The sequence below is a fragment of the Atractosteus spatula genome, chromosome 6 (assembly GCF_055471065.1).
Source record: "Atractosteus spatula isolate fAtrSpa1 chromosome 6, fAtrSpa1.hap1, whole genome shotgun sequence".
NCBI classification, from domain to species: domain Eukaryota; kingdom Metazoa; phylum Chordata; class Actinopteri; order Semionotiformes; family Lepisosteidae; genus Atractosteus; species Atractosteus spatula.
In genome coordinates this window covers 51,477,235-51,496,683 of record NC_142711.1, presented here as the reverse complement: position 1 = coordinate 51,496,683, position 19,449 = coordinate 51,477,235, and the positions used below count along the sequence as shown (strand labels likewise).

General features: G+C 37.6%; 1 protein-coding gene across 5 annotated transcripts in view; it reads left to right on the top strand.

The window, feature by feature from the left end:
• The window catches only part of wdr37 (WD repeat domain 37), a 49,004-nt gene that overhangs the window by 12,803 nt on the left and 16,752 nt on the right, over window positions 1-19,449 (top strand). Inside the window, exons 3-12 of one of the 5 annotated variants that reach the window (XM_088918523.1) lie at window positions 3,365-3,461; window positions 4,091-4,186; window positions 5,263-5,327; window positions 8,338-8,361; window positions 10,290-10,425; window positions 11,282-11,353; window positions 12,070-12,114; window positions 12,825-12,901; window positions 14,672-14,909; window positions 15,980-16,121. In XM_088918523.1, coding sequence (XP_088774649.1) covers window positions 3,365-3,461; window positions 4,091-4,186; window positions 5,263-5,327; window positions 8,338-8,361; window positions 10,290-10,425; window positions 11,282-11,353; window positions 12,070-12,114; window positions 12,825-12,901; window positions 14,672-14,909; window positions 15,980-16,121 — 992 coding nt within the window. Of the gene's footprint in view, window positions 1-3,364; window positions 3,462-4,090; window positions 4,187-5,262; window positions 5,328-8,337; window positions 8,422-10,289; window positions 10,426-11,281; window positions 11,354-12,069; window positions 12,115-12,824; window positions 12,902-14,671; window positions 14,910-15,979; window positions 16,122-19,449 lie in introns of all 5 variants that reach the window. The other 4 variants (XM_088918522.1, XM_088918521.1, XM_088918524.1 and 1 more) reach the window with 4 other exon arrangements.

The following is a 19,449-nucleotide window of genomic DNA, read 5'->3' as shown; positions in this document are numbered from 1 at the left end:
AAAAGCACACCCCTTGCAATTTACATTTACACAGGTTGCTGTTATAGTTGTGGTACTTTAACTCATATTCATATTGAATATATCACCTTGAAAGTGTACAATACAAAACTGTATTGTACTGTATTGTATAATTGTTATGCATGAATTAAAATAATGCTGTTAAATAGAAATTACTTCATTTGATAATGAAATTGATAATTAAAACCAAGATTTTTCTTTTGGTCTTTATTTTAACTGTTACAATTGAAACACAATTCTGCTGCCAGTACCATGAGTTCCTCATAAGAAATTTCTGTTTAATTTTCTATTGAAAATATATTTGTTTCAAGAGCATCACTGTGCCTAAATTGTAGAAAATGGGCTGGTGGCACAGAGTACGCCTCACCCCCTTCTCAATTATCATTAAAGTTGCCAAGATTTTGCCGTGTCAATGTTTTCCTGAGCTTCAAAGCTGAAAAAAGTTCTTTCAACTCTAGCTGTAGAGCAGGGGATAAGTTTGAACTTAAGATTGTTTAAGTTCATAGAAGCATCTTTGCAAGTCCAAAGTCTGCATCATTTTATGCACGTCAAAAGCAACCTTCCCTTTGGCTGCTTTGCCTGATGGTTTTCACAAGCCTGGAATAAAAAATGCCACTGTGCTGTAATAACTGAAGGCTGTCTCTGTTTGATGATGATTCAAAGATCCCTTTGAAACTCGGAAGCTTCATAGATCAAGAGGGAAATGCTGCTCTTCTATTTTATCTGAAAGAATCTCATTCCCCAATGTTCTTTGCAGCAGAGCTCTATGAGATATTTAAAATGTGCTTAGCAGAGGACAAAAAGGGCAAATGGGAACTTTTGCCAACAGGTTTCTGGAGGTCAGTTACTTTTCTTTCCAATACTGCTGCACCGTAATATGTCGGAGCAGTCAGCTTGTTACTGCATATTTTGAGCTTGTGGCACGTATTGTCCACATGGTGGCAGAGGGCAGCAGCTGCTGTTTGGCTGTCATTAACATTAGTAAAACCAGCAAAGTCATGCCTCTAGTGCATTTTATCCCAAAGGATACCAAAGTGCTTCATACATAAAAGGTGTCCACCTCATCCGCCTCTGAAGTGCGCCACTTATGCTTGCAATGCCCAGGATCCCCTCTACACAACTAGTCCGGCAGAGAAATGAAAAATTGCTTTACCAGTTGGTGTAAGGGGGAACTTTAGGCAAGCCATTTTGTACAAGCCCAGGGTGGGTCCTAGGACACCAGGGTTAACACCGCTAGTCTTTCAGAAAGTGCCTTGGGGCCTTTGATGACCAATTAAGCACGATCACGGTTTACCGTCTCATCTGGAGGCTGGCGTTTTTATTTCTCACGGTGTCCCTGATCACCATACTGGGGTGTCAGTTTGAAAATGATGTTGTAGAACAAAGAGCAGCACCTACTGGTCCACCAGACACCATTTGCAGCAGCAACCCGGGTTTCTCTGGAAGTCTCCCATCCCAGTATTGACCAGGGCTAGTCATGCATAGATTATGAGATCAGGCTTCATGTTGTCACAAGAACAATCAAGTTCTCCATCTTCAGACTGGGAATTTAGAGGTTTCTGTATTAATTAAAGGAGTGATGCTGCATTGCTGGTCAGCAACACTTTGTTATGCAATACAATTATTGTATTTCACACAGTAAATCCCTTAGTTTAACAGACTTATAGAGAGGAAGGGGTGTCTGTTATAGCCGAATGTTTATTAAATCACAAAGGACATTTCTTCAGGCCAAACACACTATTATATGAAAAACATATGTATCCTTCATATTTGGTTTCTGAATCATTTGATGTATTTTTGTACTTGTAATCAACGCAGTGTGACTTTATCATAAATATACAGTATAAGCTCTTCATTCCCTGTGTTTCATTTACTGTATTAATGTTCTAAAGCATAAGAAACACATCAACCATCACAAGCAACTGGGGAGCCATTCATGAGTTTTCAATCCATGTATTTTGTGCCTTGCTTTAATTTTTGTGCATTCTACAGAGCTTTTCTACATATTGTTAGCATTTTTGGATGTTTTCTAAAATTTAAATAACGCCTAAAACGCAAAAAAAACACCCATTGTGAGCAATTCGTTATTACGGGGAAAATTAATCTTTAGCAGATTCTGTCTGTTAAATCCAAAGTCCATTAAACCAAGTAAATGAAAAAGGGCTAAATGCCAGGAAAACAACAGCTGACTCTCTGCAATTGCAAAACACTTGCGGCCCATTTCACTCCTCATGTATTCTACACAACGCTTGAACATTTTGGGAAGGTATTTGTGCATCAACTGCCAGCGCTCTGGGCAGGGTCTAGATGCAGGTGTGTATTGGTGAAAAACAGCTATTAAGTAACTGTCACTGGACACAGTATGAAAGGAAAGGCTTCCAAACTGAGGAAAATCTGCCGAGATTCAATTGCTTGAGATGAATGAAGATTGATCTACAGTTCTCCAGGAAGCCAGTACTTCGAATCTCCAGTTACCTGAGTTTCACAAAGCCTGTCCACATTTTCCTAATGTGTGTTCGTTACTTGACTTCTGTCTTACAATTCCTTTTTCATACACCTCATCTCGTATCAGAGCAGTCCACTTGTGTAGATAAACAGGAGTATTATTCTTAAACCTAAAAGGGGGTACTTCCACATTTAAAAAAAAAATTCCATATTTATTTCTAAATAAAATTGGAACAGGGCAGCTCCTCAAATGTGGGTCAACAGAGTGTGTCATCTAAAACAGAATGTGTACTGGTTTTATTTATTTTTTTCATTTTGTGAATATTTAAGAGCAACTGATGTTGAATTAAGTAAAATAGCTGATCAGAATCCAGCCAGGACAAAGCTGTGTGATATAAAAAAATGTTAATATTTCTTGTAGAATGCGATTATTAAATACAGATTTTAGTTATTATTGCTTAAAATCATTATCATCATCATAAGTTTTATTTATTCTTCATGTGAATTATTTTTCTTTTGTACTTCATTCTGCATATACTGTATGCACTGTATATACTGATGCAATGACCTGTGCATTAACCTTTGTTAAGTAAATTCAGAATATGAATTAGGACGTGTAGGGTTATTATACATGATCACTACAAATAATTGTATAAACCCGGCTAATTCTTATAAGCTGTTTGTGTTTGTAATTATATCTTAAATTGATCATTTATTTTCCTGACATTTTTCCAGTTTGCAAAATGTTTCTTTTTATCTTATATATGTGTAGATCAATTTGTTGCTATATTGTTATGTAAGCTGTTAAGAACATTATTATTGCCGTTTAATGCCAAAGAAATAGCAGCTAATTTGTTTTGAAAAAAATAATAATTTTGTCCTATTTCTTTTTTCTTCTTAGGATTCTAAACTCCCTGTATCTCTGAGAAACAATCTTCTTGACCTGTTTGGACAGATTGAGCGAGAGTTTGAAAATCTCTATATTGAAAATGTGGAGCGTAAGTACTGTTTATTTGGACTTTATTTATACTATTACTTAAGTATGTTGATATTAAAAACAGTATTAATTACAAGATTAATTTTTCAACCATTTTACTTGATCAAGTAGATGAATGCACTTCATCAAAATTTGCTACTTGTTTCCTGAACTTAATTTTGAAAGATTGCATATTTGACAAAGTAGGCATGAGGATGAATTCAGTTGATTCTAATTTCACAACAAGTTCTGGATAAATAATTAGGCATTATTAAGTGTCATAAAATTTAGAAAAAAAGTGGTGCTGTAAAAAGCTTGAGTTTTGATGTTGTTAAAATATTGTGTCAAGATGTTAAATGTCAAAATGAATGCTTGACCTTTCAGAAACATTTATTTTTGCCAGTTCACCATTTGCCATAGCAGGTGTTTCCTTAACCACATGATTCATGTGAGAGCAAGTTCTTATTTCCAATAATGATATGGAGAGTACCCATTTACATACACAGCAGGGTGTCTTATTGGAGTGATGAGAGTGAAGTTCTGCTCTAGCAGTTTGCCAGCTGGTGTTTGATCCCGCAACCTTCCAGTTACAAGTCCAGACTCCAGCCCACCACTCCACACTGCTGCCATCTTGATGTTCCTGTCCCACAGTGCGCAGAGAGATCGATACTCTTAATGAGAGACTGGCAGCCGAAGGACAAACCATTGATGGAGGGGATCTGAGTAAGGGCCCACTGAAGGCAAAAGGTTTGTAAAAAAGTAATTATAACCAAAGACCGCTCATCTGTAGTTCTCTTCCTTCAATTTTCTCCCCGCCAAAAGACTTCACATTTATGGAAAAATTGTTTTTTTCTGAACCCTACTGTACTTGGGGAAAGTTTGCATGGCTTACTAATGCCATGTTTTGATCTCTGTCATTGGCTTGCAAAATGTGTATATTCCTCACCATTTGGTAATTGCATTACTTGAATGTTAGTATTTATTGTTTTGTGTAGGTTCAGCACTTTCAGGGTTTCTGTTTAAACATAGCTATTCAGCAACATGGCAGTAACATAAAGAGAATAAACAGTCTTTATGTAGTCATATAATCCTTGTATGGTTCTATCTTAACTGGCTGTTTTCTCTGGGAATACACTATGTATCTGTCTTTAGGGATTTTCATTGAGTATAAGGATTGCTGTGGTCTATGTTGCATTGCAGTATAGCTGCTAAAATAGATGATTTTTGAAGCAATCAAAAATATTAAAACACAAATTTACCCTGTGTTGTTCTGTTATTGATATATAAAATGGCAAAATGTTTTGAACTGTGAAAAAGCTCAAAAGTACCACACATACGGCTGCTTTTTCCCTGTAAAACCTAATGAGCTAAATAAAGATACCTCTTTTTGAGCTTTTTCACAGTTTGAGCAAAAGAAATTTGCAGGAACAACAAATGGTATTTTGTTTGGCGTAGGTAATGGTATTTTTTGGTTTCAGGTGATGCTATGTTTTAAGGGACTGTTTTGCAAGTACAAATGCAGAGCTGGCCGTTTCAAAACGTTGACTTTTATGAAGAAATTATCTCTTAATTGTTCTCTTTTGCATTCTCTGAATGTGTGAAACAGGTTGAGAGGTTGAGTTAACACTGTATTTCTAAAACAGATAAAAAATAACGTAGATCTAAAGGTCTGAAATGGCTTTACCTTTTAAGTGGTAAAATTTACAATTTATAAGTGTAATGATAGACTTGTAATGCTGTGTTGTGTAAAGAATGACATTGGAGTTTGCAGTTTCAATGTTACGTTTACTACTATGATTAATCATAAATTTATATCCGTACAGCCAGCCATAGTACGAGTCAGCTTTCTCAGAAACTGAAGACCACTTATAAAGCCTCTACGAGCAAGGTAAACAACCTTTTCTAAATCTGAATAAAGAATAGTACAGAGTGTAAAGTAATGAAATATACTATTGTAATAAATAGTAAAAATAATTGAATACCTTTGAGCAACTGTTTATATCAAGGGTGCAGACCCCCAGTCCTAGAAGGACGCAATTTCTACAGAGTTTCATTCCACATGCACTCTCAACTACACATAATTCTAATTATTGGTATAATTGGATCAATTAACACCATTCCCAGGCTCCCAAGTTTATAGAGTTGGGCACCATTGGTTTGCTGGTAAATGGTATGTGAGGGCAGTTTCCAGTAGGAGCTTAAAACGTGGTTCACCTGGGACAGAGTATGTCTGTACAGTATTATGGTGGGTGATATGTGCTGTGTCGTTTCAAAGTGGATTAAAGTGTAGTGAATGCTGGAGTTCCTCATGCCTAAGAAATGAGCAAGCAAGGCCTCATCACTATGCAGCATCTCCTGTAACATTCTTCTGTATAGACGCTCTCTCAGTGCGACTTCAATAGCTTTATAAAGAGTGTATCACAGAAATCTGTTGTATTTTTCACACTCATTAATAGCTGGCTCTTCATATTATATAGCCATATTCTCATCAGGGGAGGCTGCCCAGCCTTATCAAGAGAACCTCAAGTCTCTTCAGACTTTTGCGAGGTGCGATATTTGAAATAGTAGGTAGCAGGGACCTTAGTGTAGGTTGGCATGCCTCTGTAATTCTCTTAGTAATTAAAATTAGAGTTTTTGTGTATTATTAGCAGTGCTTTATTTTGTGCAGCTGCTTTTAGCTTGCCTAAATGTAACTGCATTTTTGCTACAGTACACAAAAGTGGGTCTAGAGAATTTTTCTTGGAAATGTTTCTTACCTTCTGTAAGAAGGGAAAATCGGGATTTTCAAGGACAGTGTGTGTACCATTAAGAGAATGTGCGTAACCAATTAAGAGACACCATTATAATCCAGATTTTTAAAGCACACATTGTATTATAAATAGGAAACAGTGCTGGATCTTTACAATACTCATCAGCTCTAGATGACCATATTTTACTTTCCTTGTGTAGACCTGATGCTGATAGTAATTATGGTTTCCTAAAATAGTTTTTCAAGAAGTAAGTGGACACAGTAGTGTAATTAATTTATTTTACCATATTCTTTAATATTTAAAGCACATTTTTACAGAAAATTGAAACATACAGTTAGTTGACCCTACCTGACATAAGGATCAGTCGAAAGATGGGACAGTCATCAGCTAGCAGCCTGAGAGCTAGTGGAAGGAGTCAGAGAAAAGGTATGTCTCAGAAGACAGAGCTCCAAAAAACTGCTAGGAAACCTGAGAATGGGAGTTCAGTATGTTAGGAATGCTAAATTATTGCAAGAGTGGAATCTGGCTTACTTTTTTAAGACAGTCTGGAGACCAAGCAGATACAGTCAGACAGGCAGAAGGCGCCGTTAAGGAAGAGAAGGGGATGGACATTAAAAAGTCCTGGAAACTGGCCTGAAAACGCTGTGTCATAGCCCACTACTAGTTACTGAGGGGGCTAGGCTGTGTGCTGTTTCTAAAGTTATAGAATTAGCTATCTAATGTTATGGGATAGCTGCAGTAACTGTTTTAAACCATGCTGAAATAGAGATCAGTTTCTCAGAAAGAATAAACATAGAAGATAAAGATGTACACAGAAGAGAATTACGCAATTGGTTAAATAAAGGATTCAATAACTTTAAGTAATTTGGAGCAAAAAAACCCAGAAGACTCAGAAGTACCCCATGATCAGGACTTTTACTTAACTGGTTCCATTCTTTACCCCTCTGCTCCTACTGTACTTAGTACCACCATCCACAGTCACCTCTGTGTATTGTAATTGTGTTTTATCTTGTGTATTCTTTTTATTTATTGTTGTCATTTCTGTAAAGCGCTTTGAGAAGCCACCTTTAAAAGCGCTATATAAAACAAAGTTTTTTATCATTATTTTTATCAGACTGTCCAAGGTCAGATGACCCAGGTCTGTCATTGGCTATTTCTGGTGGGCTTGAGGAGCAGGGGACTGGTTTGCAGCTGGTTAGAAAAATCCCCAGATCTTAATCCTGCTGAAATGTGACATTCAGTCACATGAAATCTTTCAGGACTTGGCAGTATACATGCTACTGCCTTTTGTGTCAATCTTGTTGCTCATAGAGCTCCAGGGTTTCAGCCAGTGGGAGTCTGTAATATTTTGGCCAGTGTAGCTCATATTCTTTAAATGTATAGTAAATGTACAATTTTTATTGTTAGGTTTGCATCTAATAAGAAATAATATATTGTTGATGTTTTTAGATGTCAGAACATTGTATCTGTGACAACAGAGTACAGCAAATTAAGGATTTGAAATTCTTCTAATGAGTAATATGGCGATCGTACATTTGAGCTAGTCATTCTTTTGCTAAGTATGAGGTACTTTCCAGTATCTGTGGTGACAAGTGTAAGTTATTAATGCGGACTTATAGGTTATTGGCATTTACAGTTAAAAAGGTTTTTTATTATCATTACACTTTCTCAAAGGTCCTGTGGTTCAATCACATGATAAAGGGCTGGGATAAGGCTTATGAAAGGAAATGATTGTAATACAAAGTTTGTCCACAAGGAGTCTGTACCCAGTCATTTTAAGTATTGGTGTTTTGTAGAAACGTTTTAGCATGTACAGAGCAATGCAGTATTAAAATGGACACAGAAAAAGCTTTTCTAGAGAGAGAATACCACTGCAACAAAACACCAAACATTAGAATATTATAGCAGGTACAGTTGCACTTATATCTTGTGCATGGTGCATTTTTCAGAAGGCTAATAATATTAGTAATATTCTCACTGTAGGTAGTAGATCTACCGAAGGAAGTTGGACAATTTCAGATTCATCATTTATTTCGGGTTGTGGAGTTGTTTTTCTTGTCTCATTTTAATATGCCAAGGCTCTGTACAAGACGTTATGACTCAGTTGGTTTGGTATTAAAATGCTTTCTTCTTTCACTTACAATATAGCGCTCACATTCTTTCCAAGGCAAAGTAGGTGGACCCCGCAACTTCAATATGGGAAACTGGGAGTTATGGGGTGGAGACTCATGGGTAACTTCTTTGCTTCCCGTGTGCCATTGTGCATGTACAGCCCTGTAATGGGCTCAAAATGCCAACTTCAAGATACTTGATGATTTATATATGGATGGATTGTTTTTAATAAGCCCTTTAACTAAAATGAAAAGAAACAAAATACTAATCCGGAGCTGACTAACTCCAATTTATTGTACATATTGTCTTTTGAAGTTTTGCTGCTTTTTTTTTCCCAAAACAATAGACCAAACAATAATATTCAGTATTACTGTAGCAAGGAAAAGCCTGAACGTCTTGTCATATTGAAGCATGAACTGGCGACAAATTAATATTACACCCTTCAAAATGACCTGGGTAGCTGACAGATGTCCTTGAAATATTTAGCTTGAGCAGTGCTGTGAAATATTACTCTACTAAATATAATTATAATCTTTCTATGAAAGCAGTTTTCTTGTAAAGGTCAGTCCTTACAGAATCATGCATTATTTGTGAATTATGGTGGCGCGTGGCCATTAGGAACAGACAGAGTCCAGTTTTTCCACTTCTGCAAATACTGCTCTATTTTCTTAGAAAAGGGACAAGAAAATACAATACAGGAAGTCAGTTGCTAGTGCAAAAAAAAGGATGTAAAAAGTTGACAAACAGGGTTTGTTCCCATTGTATTAAGTATCATTTGGCCACCATTCTATAAACAGTAAGGAAAAAAATAATGAAAACAGATCTCCATTCTGCATTTATTCCCAAAGGTTTTTGTTACTCTTAAACATTGTATGAATATTAGACTTTAAAAATGTTCAAGTTGAGTGTCAAACTTCTGGAGCCATCATTGTTTTCCTCCTTATATAGAAAATGCCGAGAACAGTTTCAGTGGTGCAAACCAAAGAGGAACATGAAATTTCTATCCAATGCAACAATGCTTTGGAAGAAAATATTGAGAGCTATTGGAGTTGGTAGTTAAGCTGGAGGCTGTAGAAACCCATCAGAGGTATAGTTTTGCTTTGCAGTATCTAACACATCTAACAGCTCTGATTGCTTAATGTAGCATGTTCTATCAACGTTAGATTTACACAGGACCTGGATTCCTTAACCTTAAAAGGAAAATGTGGAGGTGTTGGCACTATACTTTTTATGCGCTACTGAGTGTTGTTTTTCTTGAATGATGGGAGAAAGTCCTTCTATCGGTGCTTTAGTGCATCTTCAGACTTTCTTCAAATGTGTGTATGCCATCATCACATGAAAAATTATGAGCTTTTTATTTGTGCTTATTCGTCCTGTATCTGTTAATGTGGAGCTTAGTTTTAGTGATATTCTGGAAGACTTCATTTTTTTGTCTTTGTATACACTACGTGCATCTCATATATTTCTGTGTATGCATTTATATGCCTCGTAATGCATTGGTGATATTTTAGCTATATCATGTGTTTATTCACATTAATTAAGGAACTGAATGTGGCTGAAATTTAAAGAGGGCTTTAGATTACCATGTATTCATTTCTCATTGCCTTATACCACAGAACTTTCTTTTTACAAACAATAGACTCCTTCTAGTTTTTTTTTTTATCCAGGCAAATAGGAGGCTAAATCCAAAATGGAACTTAACAATGTTAATGTTAATGTTAACTTAATATGTTAATGGAACGTATCTGTTCCTAACATGTTATAAAAAAACAAGCTAAAGTGCTCATATTTTAATTTCCCTCATGCTGTGAAAATGCTCGCAAGCGCAGTCAGAGCCTGCGGCTCAAATATGTATCCAGTCGTGAAGTATGCATTACGCTGGAAAAGGAGCAGAAGTTCTCTGTCAGTTTACTTCCGTCTCTGCTTGCCGCCTGAATAAAATAAGCGTGCAAAGCGATCTGTATGGATCCTGTTGTTCCTTTTTGCAGATTGTCTCAAGTTTTAAGACCACAACATCACGAGCCGTATGCCAGCTGGTGAAGGAGTATGTTGGGCACAGGGACGGCATTTGGGATGTGAGCCTCACTCGGACACAGCCAGTTGTCTTGGGCACTGCGTCAGCTGGTAAACTGCTTTTCAGTTGTTTTTGTTCCATTCAGCTTCCATGAAATACATTAGAGCTCAGGTAGGGTCTGTTGACAGACATAAAAGGTGTTTTCATTTTATTCTTGATTGGGGAGCCAAACTTAACCACCTGGATGAGAACAAAAGAGGGATCGTTTTGTTTGCACGCAGGAAATGAACTGTAGCTGGAGTAGATCTGCATTTTTTTAACATCAGGATGTCCAGGGGAGCAATATGGTTAACAGAAGATATTTTTCCCCTGGATATTTTTCTGAAATACAGAATAACCAGACACCAAAATTCATGAGGAAATAAAATGCACAAAACGCCTCTGTATTTAACATTGCTGGCTCCAGATAAAAATGATAGCACTACTGTAATACAGCACAGAATATGGTACAGTACTTAAGAATAGTAATACTTGCAAAAACGGGGACTTTTTTATAAAGTGTAAGATAAGAGAGATAAGATAAGATCACTTTATTAGCCATGTACAGTTTCTTGCACTAGGAATTCGTCTTTTCACATACTCCAGCTTACTCTCCATAAGACACACAGACACGGAGAGAAACCTGGGGTCAGAGCGCAGGGTCAGCCATTGTACAGCGCCCCTGGAGCAGTTGGGGTTAAGGGTCTTGCTCAGGGGCCCAACGGAGTAGGATTCCTCTGCCGGCCGTGGGAGTTGAACCGGCAACCTTCCAGCCACAGGCGCAGATCCTTAGCCACAGAGCTAGTGTAGATTGGTCAGTTGCTTTTTAAACGTAATAGTGTAAATAAATCAGCCAAACCAAGCCACCAGTCCGGGATCATGTGGATGTTGTGTAATTCAGCAGGGAATGTTTTCCCTTTTACACAGATCACAGTGCTATGCTGTGGAGCATTGAGACTGGGAAGTGCCTTCTTAAGTATATTGGTCATGCTGGATCAGGTAAGGGGCTTGTAAAATTGCCATCATCCGTTAAGGAAAAAAAAAAAGACTCACAGCTGAAATCAAATGTTCTCAACGATTAAGGACATTAACAAATGCCTAAATTAGCACAGCAAACATAAATCCTCAAATGTATTTATCAAAAATACTATTTTCAAAAACCCACTATTACTTGTTTTACTTTTTATTTGTTAATATCTAGATTATAATTTTTAGAACATGAATACAGATGAGTGTTTGTAGTCTTCATTGCCACAACATGTGATTGCCACTGTGTTTTGATTCATATTGTTTATGATTAGGATTAGGATTAGGATTAAGATTATTCAAAGAGCAGGACAATCCAATTAAGAACTGAAACATGAACGCCACCAGTCCTTTTCTTTCTTTAGCACCTCCTATAACTGTGGTTGTGTCCCAAGAACTTTAATTGGACAAAGCTAACCCTAAAGCTGTAGAACCTGTTTTAATTTTTATCTTAATGAAATGTAACAAAAACAAATCTGAGATGTAAAGAGACAATTGGTGATTCCACATTGGATGAATATAAATCCAGTTGTTCAAAAACATAAATAATATATTCATATTTAAATAATAATTAAGCTTGAAAACAATTTGTGTCCTAGCTTCAGATCATAGATAGTTCATCTTGTGCTGTGGTTAGATACAAATTGTGTCTTATTGCTCTTATTGTTGTGTTTTGCGTTTTTTTTTAGTGAACTCTATTAAGTTTCATCCTACGGAACAAATTGCTCTTACAGGTGAGTGATAAATAAATAATAAATAATAAATAATAAATAATAAATAATAAATAATAAGCATAGATAACTTCATCTGGCTTTGCGTGTTGGAATAATGTACAAAAATAATTTATATACTATGAATGCAGTTAAAATACATACATACTGTATGTTAAAGTTACAGATGTAAAATATGGTTCCATACATTAATAATATTTAATGATTTACATGACTGGTTTGCTGTTTGTACTAGAAATCATTAAAATATCAATTTAACATGTTGCTGTAAAATATTATGCCATGGTACAGGTCTTACCCATTTGCTTTTTATTTTTTTAGATAAATCCTAGAATGCTCTTATTATTAAAGTTTTATGAGGCCTCTGCACTAAACAAAGTAATGATTATTACTGCTAAGGAAATGGTGCATTATACAGTTCGGTAGTTCTTTCAGTTGATGTGTATTCTTATCATTTGCTTAGTTATTTCATGCCGCTTAATTAAGCTTAGTTTTCTGACTTGAGGCATGAATGTGCATACTTTACATTTGCTTTAATGAATTTTCATGATGGTTTTTTGAAATGGTTGTTAGCATTATTTGTCACCACATTTGTAATCTTGTAACAAGCCGAAATGCTTGTACCTAATTAAATATGGAGAACGTTTTGATGAATAAATAGTCATTTGTTAGGTAAACGTAATTTATCAGTCCATCTGCATTTGTATCAACAGCATCTGGAGACCAGACGGCTCACATCTGGAGGTTTATGGTGCAACTGCCCACCCCACAGCCAGCAGCAGACACAGGCGTAAGCAAAGAAGAGTGCTACATTGCAAGCCAGCAGTAGTCTGGCTAAATTATTAAACGCATTGTCTGTACAGGTGTGCCGCATCACAGGGGTGTCCTTCAGGCATTAATGGGTATGCTGTGGAATTTTGGAAAAGTTGTGAGAAAATTAAAAAACAAAAAACAAAAATTTGTTTAGATATATACGTTTTCTGGGGTAACCAAAGTGTCATGCTGCACATTTAGTGCATGTCCACGAGATGAAGGTCACAGTCTTTAAGACTGTACACGTGGGGTTTCACGTGTAGCAGAGTGTTTCGAGCTTGATATAAAAAACACAATCGGCCGAATCTCACTGTCATCAGTTACTGCCTGGACGAGGTGACCCAGGCGAAATATTGCAGCTTTGTTAATAATATTATTCATCATGCGCTTGGGCCATTGATGAGTATGTGTGTGGGGACCAGCGCAGTATCCCGCGACGTTGTTTTGTTTATGTAAGTGTGCCGTGGGATGGAAAAGGTTGAGAAACACTTCATTATCCTTTGTGTAAAGTTCTTCACTACTTTACATTTATATATAATCCTTTACAGTTTACATATAATGCACATAAACTTATTTATAATATGGGTTATTTGTTGTATGTAATGCCATGCAGTTTTGAAACTGCTGTTTGGGTAAGAAGACTACCACTTGGGTTCCCCCAGGACTGGAGCTATGACTGGAGGAGAGCTTTCCTTTCAAAGAATGTTTACTCACATTGTAAAAAATAAGAAACAAGATCTACTTGCTTACAAATAGACCTGCTGTTACATATTATTTAATGTACTGTATGTATGTGGTTAAATAAGTGGTTTTCCTGCCCTGGTCCTCGAGTGACACTGGTTTTAATTCCCGCTGAATTTGCTGTTCTGATTTATAACTTAATTGATCTACTTGCTTGTTGAGACTTTTAATCATCCTGTTCCTTTAATCAGTGCTGAGTGTCAGAAATACCGTACTTCATGGGTAATTTTCCCAGCAACTTCAGCACATGGAACTTTTCGAAGCCACTCCTGAACTTGATTGTCCTTACTTCTGAGTGAGCAGCTCTTACTGTTTGATGAATTAATGATGTACAGACACAGGGGGAAAGATCCTGTATCAGACACTCGTACAATACAGTTTTTTTTTTACATCTGCAGAGGTCTGATTGTTTACTTTTCAGGCATCATACCTGACTGAGGGAAGTTCTGAATATCAGACATTGGCAGAGGGTTGGTCCCATTTTAAAATCCTGTTATATATTAATGTGCTCCAGAGGGGAAAAAAATGAAATGAATTAGGCTGTGATTAAGAACTCTGTTGGAGCAAAAACTAGAAGATACAACACTCCTCCAGGACCAGAATTCGGAACCATTGGCTTAGACAAGTGCTGATTTGCAGGGAAAGGCAAATAGGAAATGGTGAAATTTCCATGGCCTCCCACGAAATGATCCATAAAAGTTAAGCAGCAGAATCAAACAAAACAGTATTTCTTGTTCCGTTTTCTCATTTTCCTTACCATTATTTCCTTATTGACTTTGCAACGGGAGTATGTACATTTGGGGTCTTGCTGCTTTTTAAACATAGCATGCTGTGCCATTTTAATCACATCTCTAATGGCGAAAATGTTAATGTGAGAACCACAAAACATCTAATATTCTGCACCCGTGTTTATTGGGCCTGTCATAAAAACGTGCTGGATCGAAAGCTGGTTATGCTTGAGAATGCAGTTTGTTGGCACGTGTGCGGTCTGATTTCCCTCTCTCAGCAGGCCCCTTGTGAAGACGATGTGGACTTCTCCGACAAAGACGAGGCAGAGGCAGATGGTGACGTCTCCAGTGAGTGCCCGACAATCAGAATCGCCTCCACCACGCTGAAGAGCCACCAGGGGGTGGTGATAGCCGCCGACTGGCTAGTAGGGGGAAAGCAGGTGGTCACGGCCTCCTGGGACCGAGCTGCTAACCTCTACGATGTGGAAACGTCAGAACTCGTTCACTCCCTCACAGGTAAAGTCTCACAGTGCTTCTCGGACTCCTTCAGGTGACGGTAACGTTTGGATTTAAACAAAGATTTTATTGTTTGGATTCAGCATTTAATGTCCGGAGTGGTGTTTCCTTGGGATTTTGTTGGCAAATAACATTGACTAGCCCTCATTACCAGAATTTACCTTCGTGCTGTTTCTTGCTGTACAGTATGTAAAGGGTGCCTGTATCATTACTAGTCCATTACCACTCATTTCCCCAGCTGTCACTTCACAAGTGACATCTCAGCCTCACTTCATCAAGTCGCTTTTGAGGGTGTAGGTTTTGTAAAATTAAATTAGAGATTGCTATCAAACAGGATAAAATCTGGAAGAATGTACAGTATTGTGTGAAAAATGTTGTTCCTTTAAGTTAAAACTCTTGCATTGGACATGTTTGCAGGTACGTTTTTGCTGTTTTTTATAATGGAAAAGCAAATGCAAGTCTCAAGGGACAGTGTTGCAAAGGGATATAATGAGCTTGACACAGTGCATCAGCAGAGAAACCCAAGGGTGGAGATAAACCCCCATTGCATAACACACTGAGATGGTGTGAGGTTTCACAGTTACAAGCTCTTGTACAGTATGTAAAGGGAACTTGACTTTCTCACTGTATAGCAGTTAGGTCTTAAACTTTAGCTGAAAAGCTAGTAAATATAATCATTCTGAAGCATGTCTTTAGGCATTCACTCAAAACATGGTAACAAATATATAACAGCTTGTGTTGGCTAAAATTGCACGGTTTTTAGAGTGTAACTGCCGTGCAATGGGAATGTTACTTCTTTTAATGTGCGAGTCAAGACAGGAGCTGGATATCAAATGCTAGCTGCTATCTTAAGAATCGGTTCTATGGAAAGACGGACAATAGTGGTGACATTTTTACGACATAAATTTCCTTTCCCACAGTGCTCAGGAGAGTCCAAACCTAGTGATCGAATGGTTGTCGCAAGGGGATTTTGATTTCTGTCTGTGAAGGCTGCGTTAGAAGAATGACGTTATTATTTCAACCCGGCACGGCTCAGTTCCTTACAGTAATGCGTCTTGGCTCTTGTGCAGGTCACGATCAGGAGCTGACCCACTGCTGCACTCACCCCACACAGCGTCTGGTAGTGACATCCTCCCGCGACACCACCTTCCGTCTCTGGGACTTCAGAGACCCTTCAATACACTCTGTGAATGTCTTTCAGGGCCACACCGAGTAAGTCCTGGGGATACAGTTCTTTGTCAATCTATTCCACAGCTGAAAAAAGGCGATATTTAGGCCACTGATAAAAAAAATTCAGAAGCACAAGTTGATGAATGTTACAGTTTTGTTCACCATATTAACAGCATTGCATTATGATGGAAAGGGGGCCAGCTGCTCTTTAAAAGTCACATTTTTTAAATTGCATTACATTGAACAATTGTAGTTTTTAATAAAGATATAAAGATTTGTTACAGCTCTTATTATTCCTAGATCCTTGGTTTCCTATGCTACCTCTTAATTGGTATCACAGCTTAATTATTCTAGAGCTCAATTAGAGTAAAAACCATAGTATTTTTCAGCCTCGGTTTTGGTGAGCTGAAGGTAATACCAGTTAAGTCATGTTGTGTTTAACTGGCATATTAAACAGTTTTTACATTTTCTGTCACCTTACCTGAAGAGAACTGGAGTTGTGCAATTGTTATATTCATCTCTACCACCAGAGGGCAGGGCTGTTCTTTCTTTGTTGTAGATAACAGCTTGTCCACCATTTTTTTTAGTCACATAAAGGTACATCTGTTCAGAACCTATGACTATTAACATTAATTTATTATTCATTTGTTGTTTGTTATTGGTTTCCATTTTAATTAGTTAATATTTAGGACAGCTTGTTTGTTTGATGATTGCTAATTTGTTATATGGAATTCTTTTGTGTATGTATTTAAAGTAGGCACTCAGTGTTACAAAATAATCTGTATATTACTGGTGCCAGGGCAATAAGATGTCCTGCTCCTTATTGGCTAATTTGCTGGAGACCTGTCTCCCTTTAGCAGTTTTCTTGCTTGAGTGGTGTCGTAATGTAGGGAAATGCCAGACTGTTATTGCAAAGCAATTTGTCAAGCAGCCATTTGGAGTGGTAGTGCAGAGGTGGCATTCTCAGGTATACAAGACTCAGTATGTCCTGGACTCATCCTGAGTGGTGAAGTCAGATCAGCCTGGTACCTTGGTGTTCTGATTTATTTTCAGCTTCCTGTAAAGTCACCAAGCTAGTTTTTTTTTTATTGTGTTTCACAATGTGTCCTACTCATGGCACTCATATTTATGCAAAAATATTATTGTTCTGCTTTTCCTTCCTTTAGTTTGCCATTTATTTGGCTGCACAGCACCTCTAATGTTATTTGTGGCACACACGAGTCTCCAGTAGCATTCAGACCAGCACAAAGCTGGTCCATTAACACTTCTGTGTAAACCGAAGATAGCCTGTGTTGAGAAGTAGGCTGTAGTAGAAGTACTTTTTTTCCTGATGTTTTCAGCAAATGTGAAAGGGTTGCAGGATTTTACAGGAAGATGGTCTTAACGAGGAATGTGCTATTAGCAATTTGCAAATCGTGCTTGTCGTTGCCAGGATATAGCCGTTTATTTTTTTTTATGTACCACACCATCTTCTTGCTTTTACTCTTTTCATTTGCACAGAAGATCCAAACAGTTGTTTTTTAAAACGGGGCTCTTTAAAAGCCCAGTGGTAAGCCAATGAATAGCAGTGGGGAGGGTTATAAAATATGTTACTAAAACACACTCTGTTGATGTTGTTTGTGGGTAATGACATTAGGAAAATATATAAGTGTTTTTGTTCATCAGTGTGTCAAGTGTATATAAAGCACTCTGATTGCTAATACTTCTAATTTTTCCAATTCCTGACATGTCCAGTCATTAACAATATCCAGATTCTGTAGAATGCCATACCTCAAAATGTCTAAATGCAATGTACAACAGTATTAGACACATCAAGAGTGGTCTAGGTGCATCAATATCTGTCTGTGTGCACACTGAGGAAAAAATCAATAATCCTGTATTTGGCATTTGTGTAGACATTTTTACTGCATGTCTAATAGCTAATTATTAGCACCTGAAATCTTTTCAGCTGCTATGTGACAGCTTAATTTCAATTTTTTCCTTTAACTGCATTTCTGCTTCTTCGGTGACTGACGCACCAATTCGTTGTTTTTTGACATCTAAAGCAGATTGCCTGGAGTACCTTAAAAAATTTCAAACATTGTTAGGTTAAATCTCAATTTAAATTATTTAGAAATACTTGAATCTGCATCAGTACTTGTCTTGCAATGCATAAGCTGGGTATATTGTTGGGTAGATAATGTCACACCTATTTAAGCATGCACATGAGAAACTGATTTCCCTAGAAACAAATGTGACCTTGCACTTTCTGATCTTAATGAATAAATAAATCTTTAAGCTGCTGTGTTTTCAAGTTTGCTGTGCTGATGTGCTAACATTTTGGCTTGAGTATTACATTTTGTAAGAGGAAATTAAACTTAGCTTAATAATTGGTTACACTTATATAGCGCTTTTCTGGATACTCCACTCAAAGCGCTTTACAGGTAATGGGGACTCCCCTCCACCACCACCAATCCGCAGCATCCACCTGGATGATGCGACGGCAGCCATAGTGCGCCAGAATGCTCACCACACAGCAGCTATCAGTGAGAAGGAGATGAGTGGGGATTATTAGGAGGCCATAATTGGTACACTTTTCAAGAAACGCCCTGGGATTTTTAATGACCACAGAGAGTCAGTACCTCGGCTTTATATCTCATCCGAAGGATGGCACCTTTTTACAGTATAGTGTCCCTGTCACTATACTGGGGAATTAGGACCCACATGGACCGCAGGGTGAGTGCCCCCCTGCTGGCCTCACTAACACCTCTTCCAGCAGCAAGCTTAGTTGTTCCCAGGAGGTCTCCAATCCAGGTACTGACCAGGCTCACACCTGCTTAGTTTCAGTGGGTTGCCAGTTGTGAGCTGCAGGGTGATATGGCTGCTGGCAACTTAGTTATACAGTCTTTACAATGAATTTCTGATTATTCTTAGTGTTCACAGAAACAAGAATATAGAATGTATTTAATGCATAGTACATTATTCGGGTAGCTTTTGCCTTTTCTGATCCACCCAGACTACAAAACCAGCCTGCTAAACTAAATTTAAACTTAATTTTCTAACTACCTTTTGTAGGACTTTATTAACTACAGAACTCTATATGTGTGAAGTGTGAAATCTCAGTGTGAAAGATGCCTTGTGATTCCAGGTTATTACAGTACACAGAAGTCTGTATTTCCCAAAGGAGGAATTGGTCACATCATAAGGGGATTGCTCAGAGGTTGCAATGGAGTTGATGAGGCACAGCTAATTATTTTGCGGTACTGCTGTCAGTGAAGTAACTCCTTCAGTCATTCTAAAGGACATACCTAAAGGCCTCATTACCTTGGGCAACATTTTGGACGGAGTTACATATTAAACAGTAAAGTTTTTCTGTTGTGCTTAATTTGTT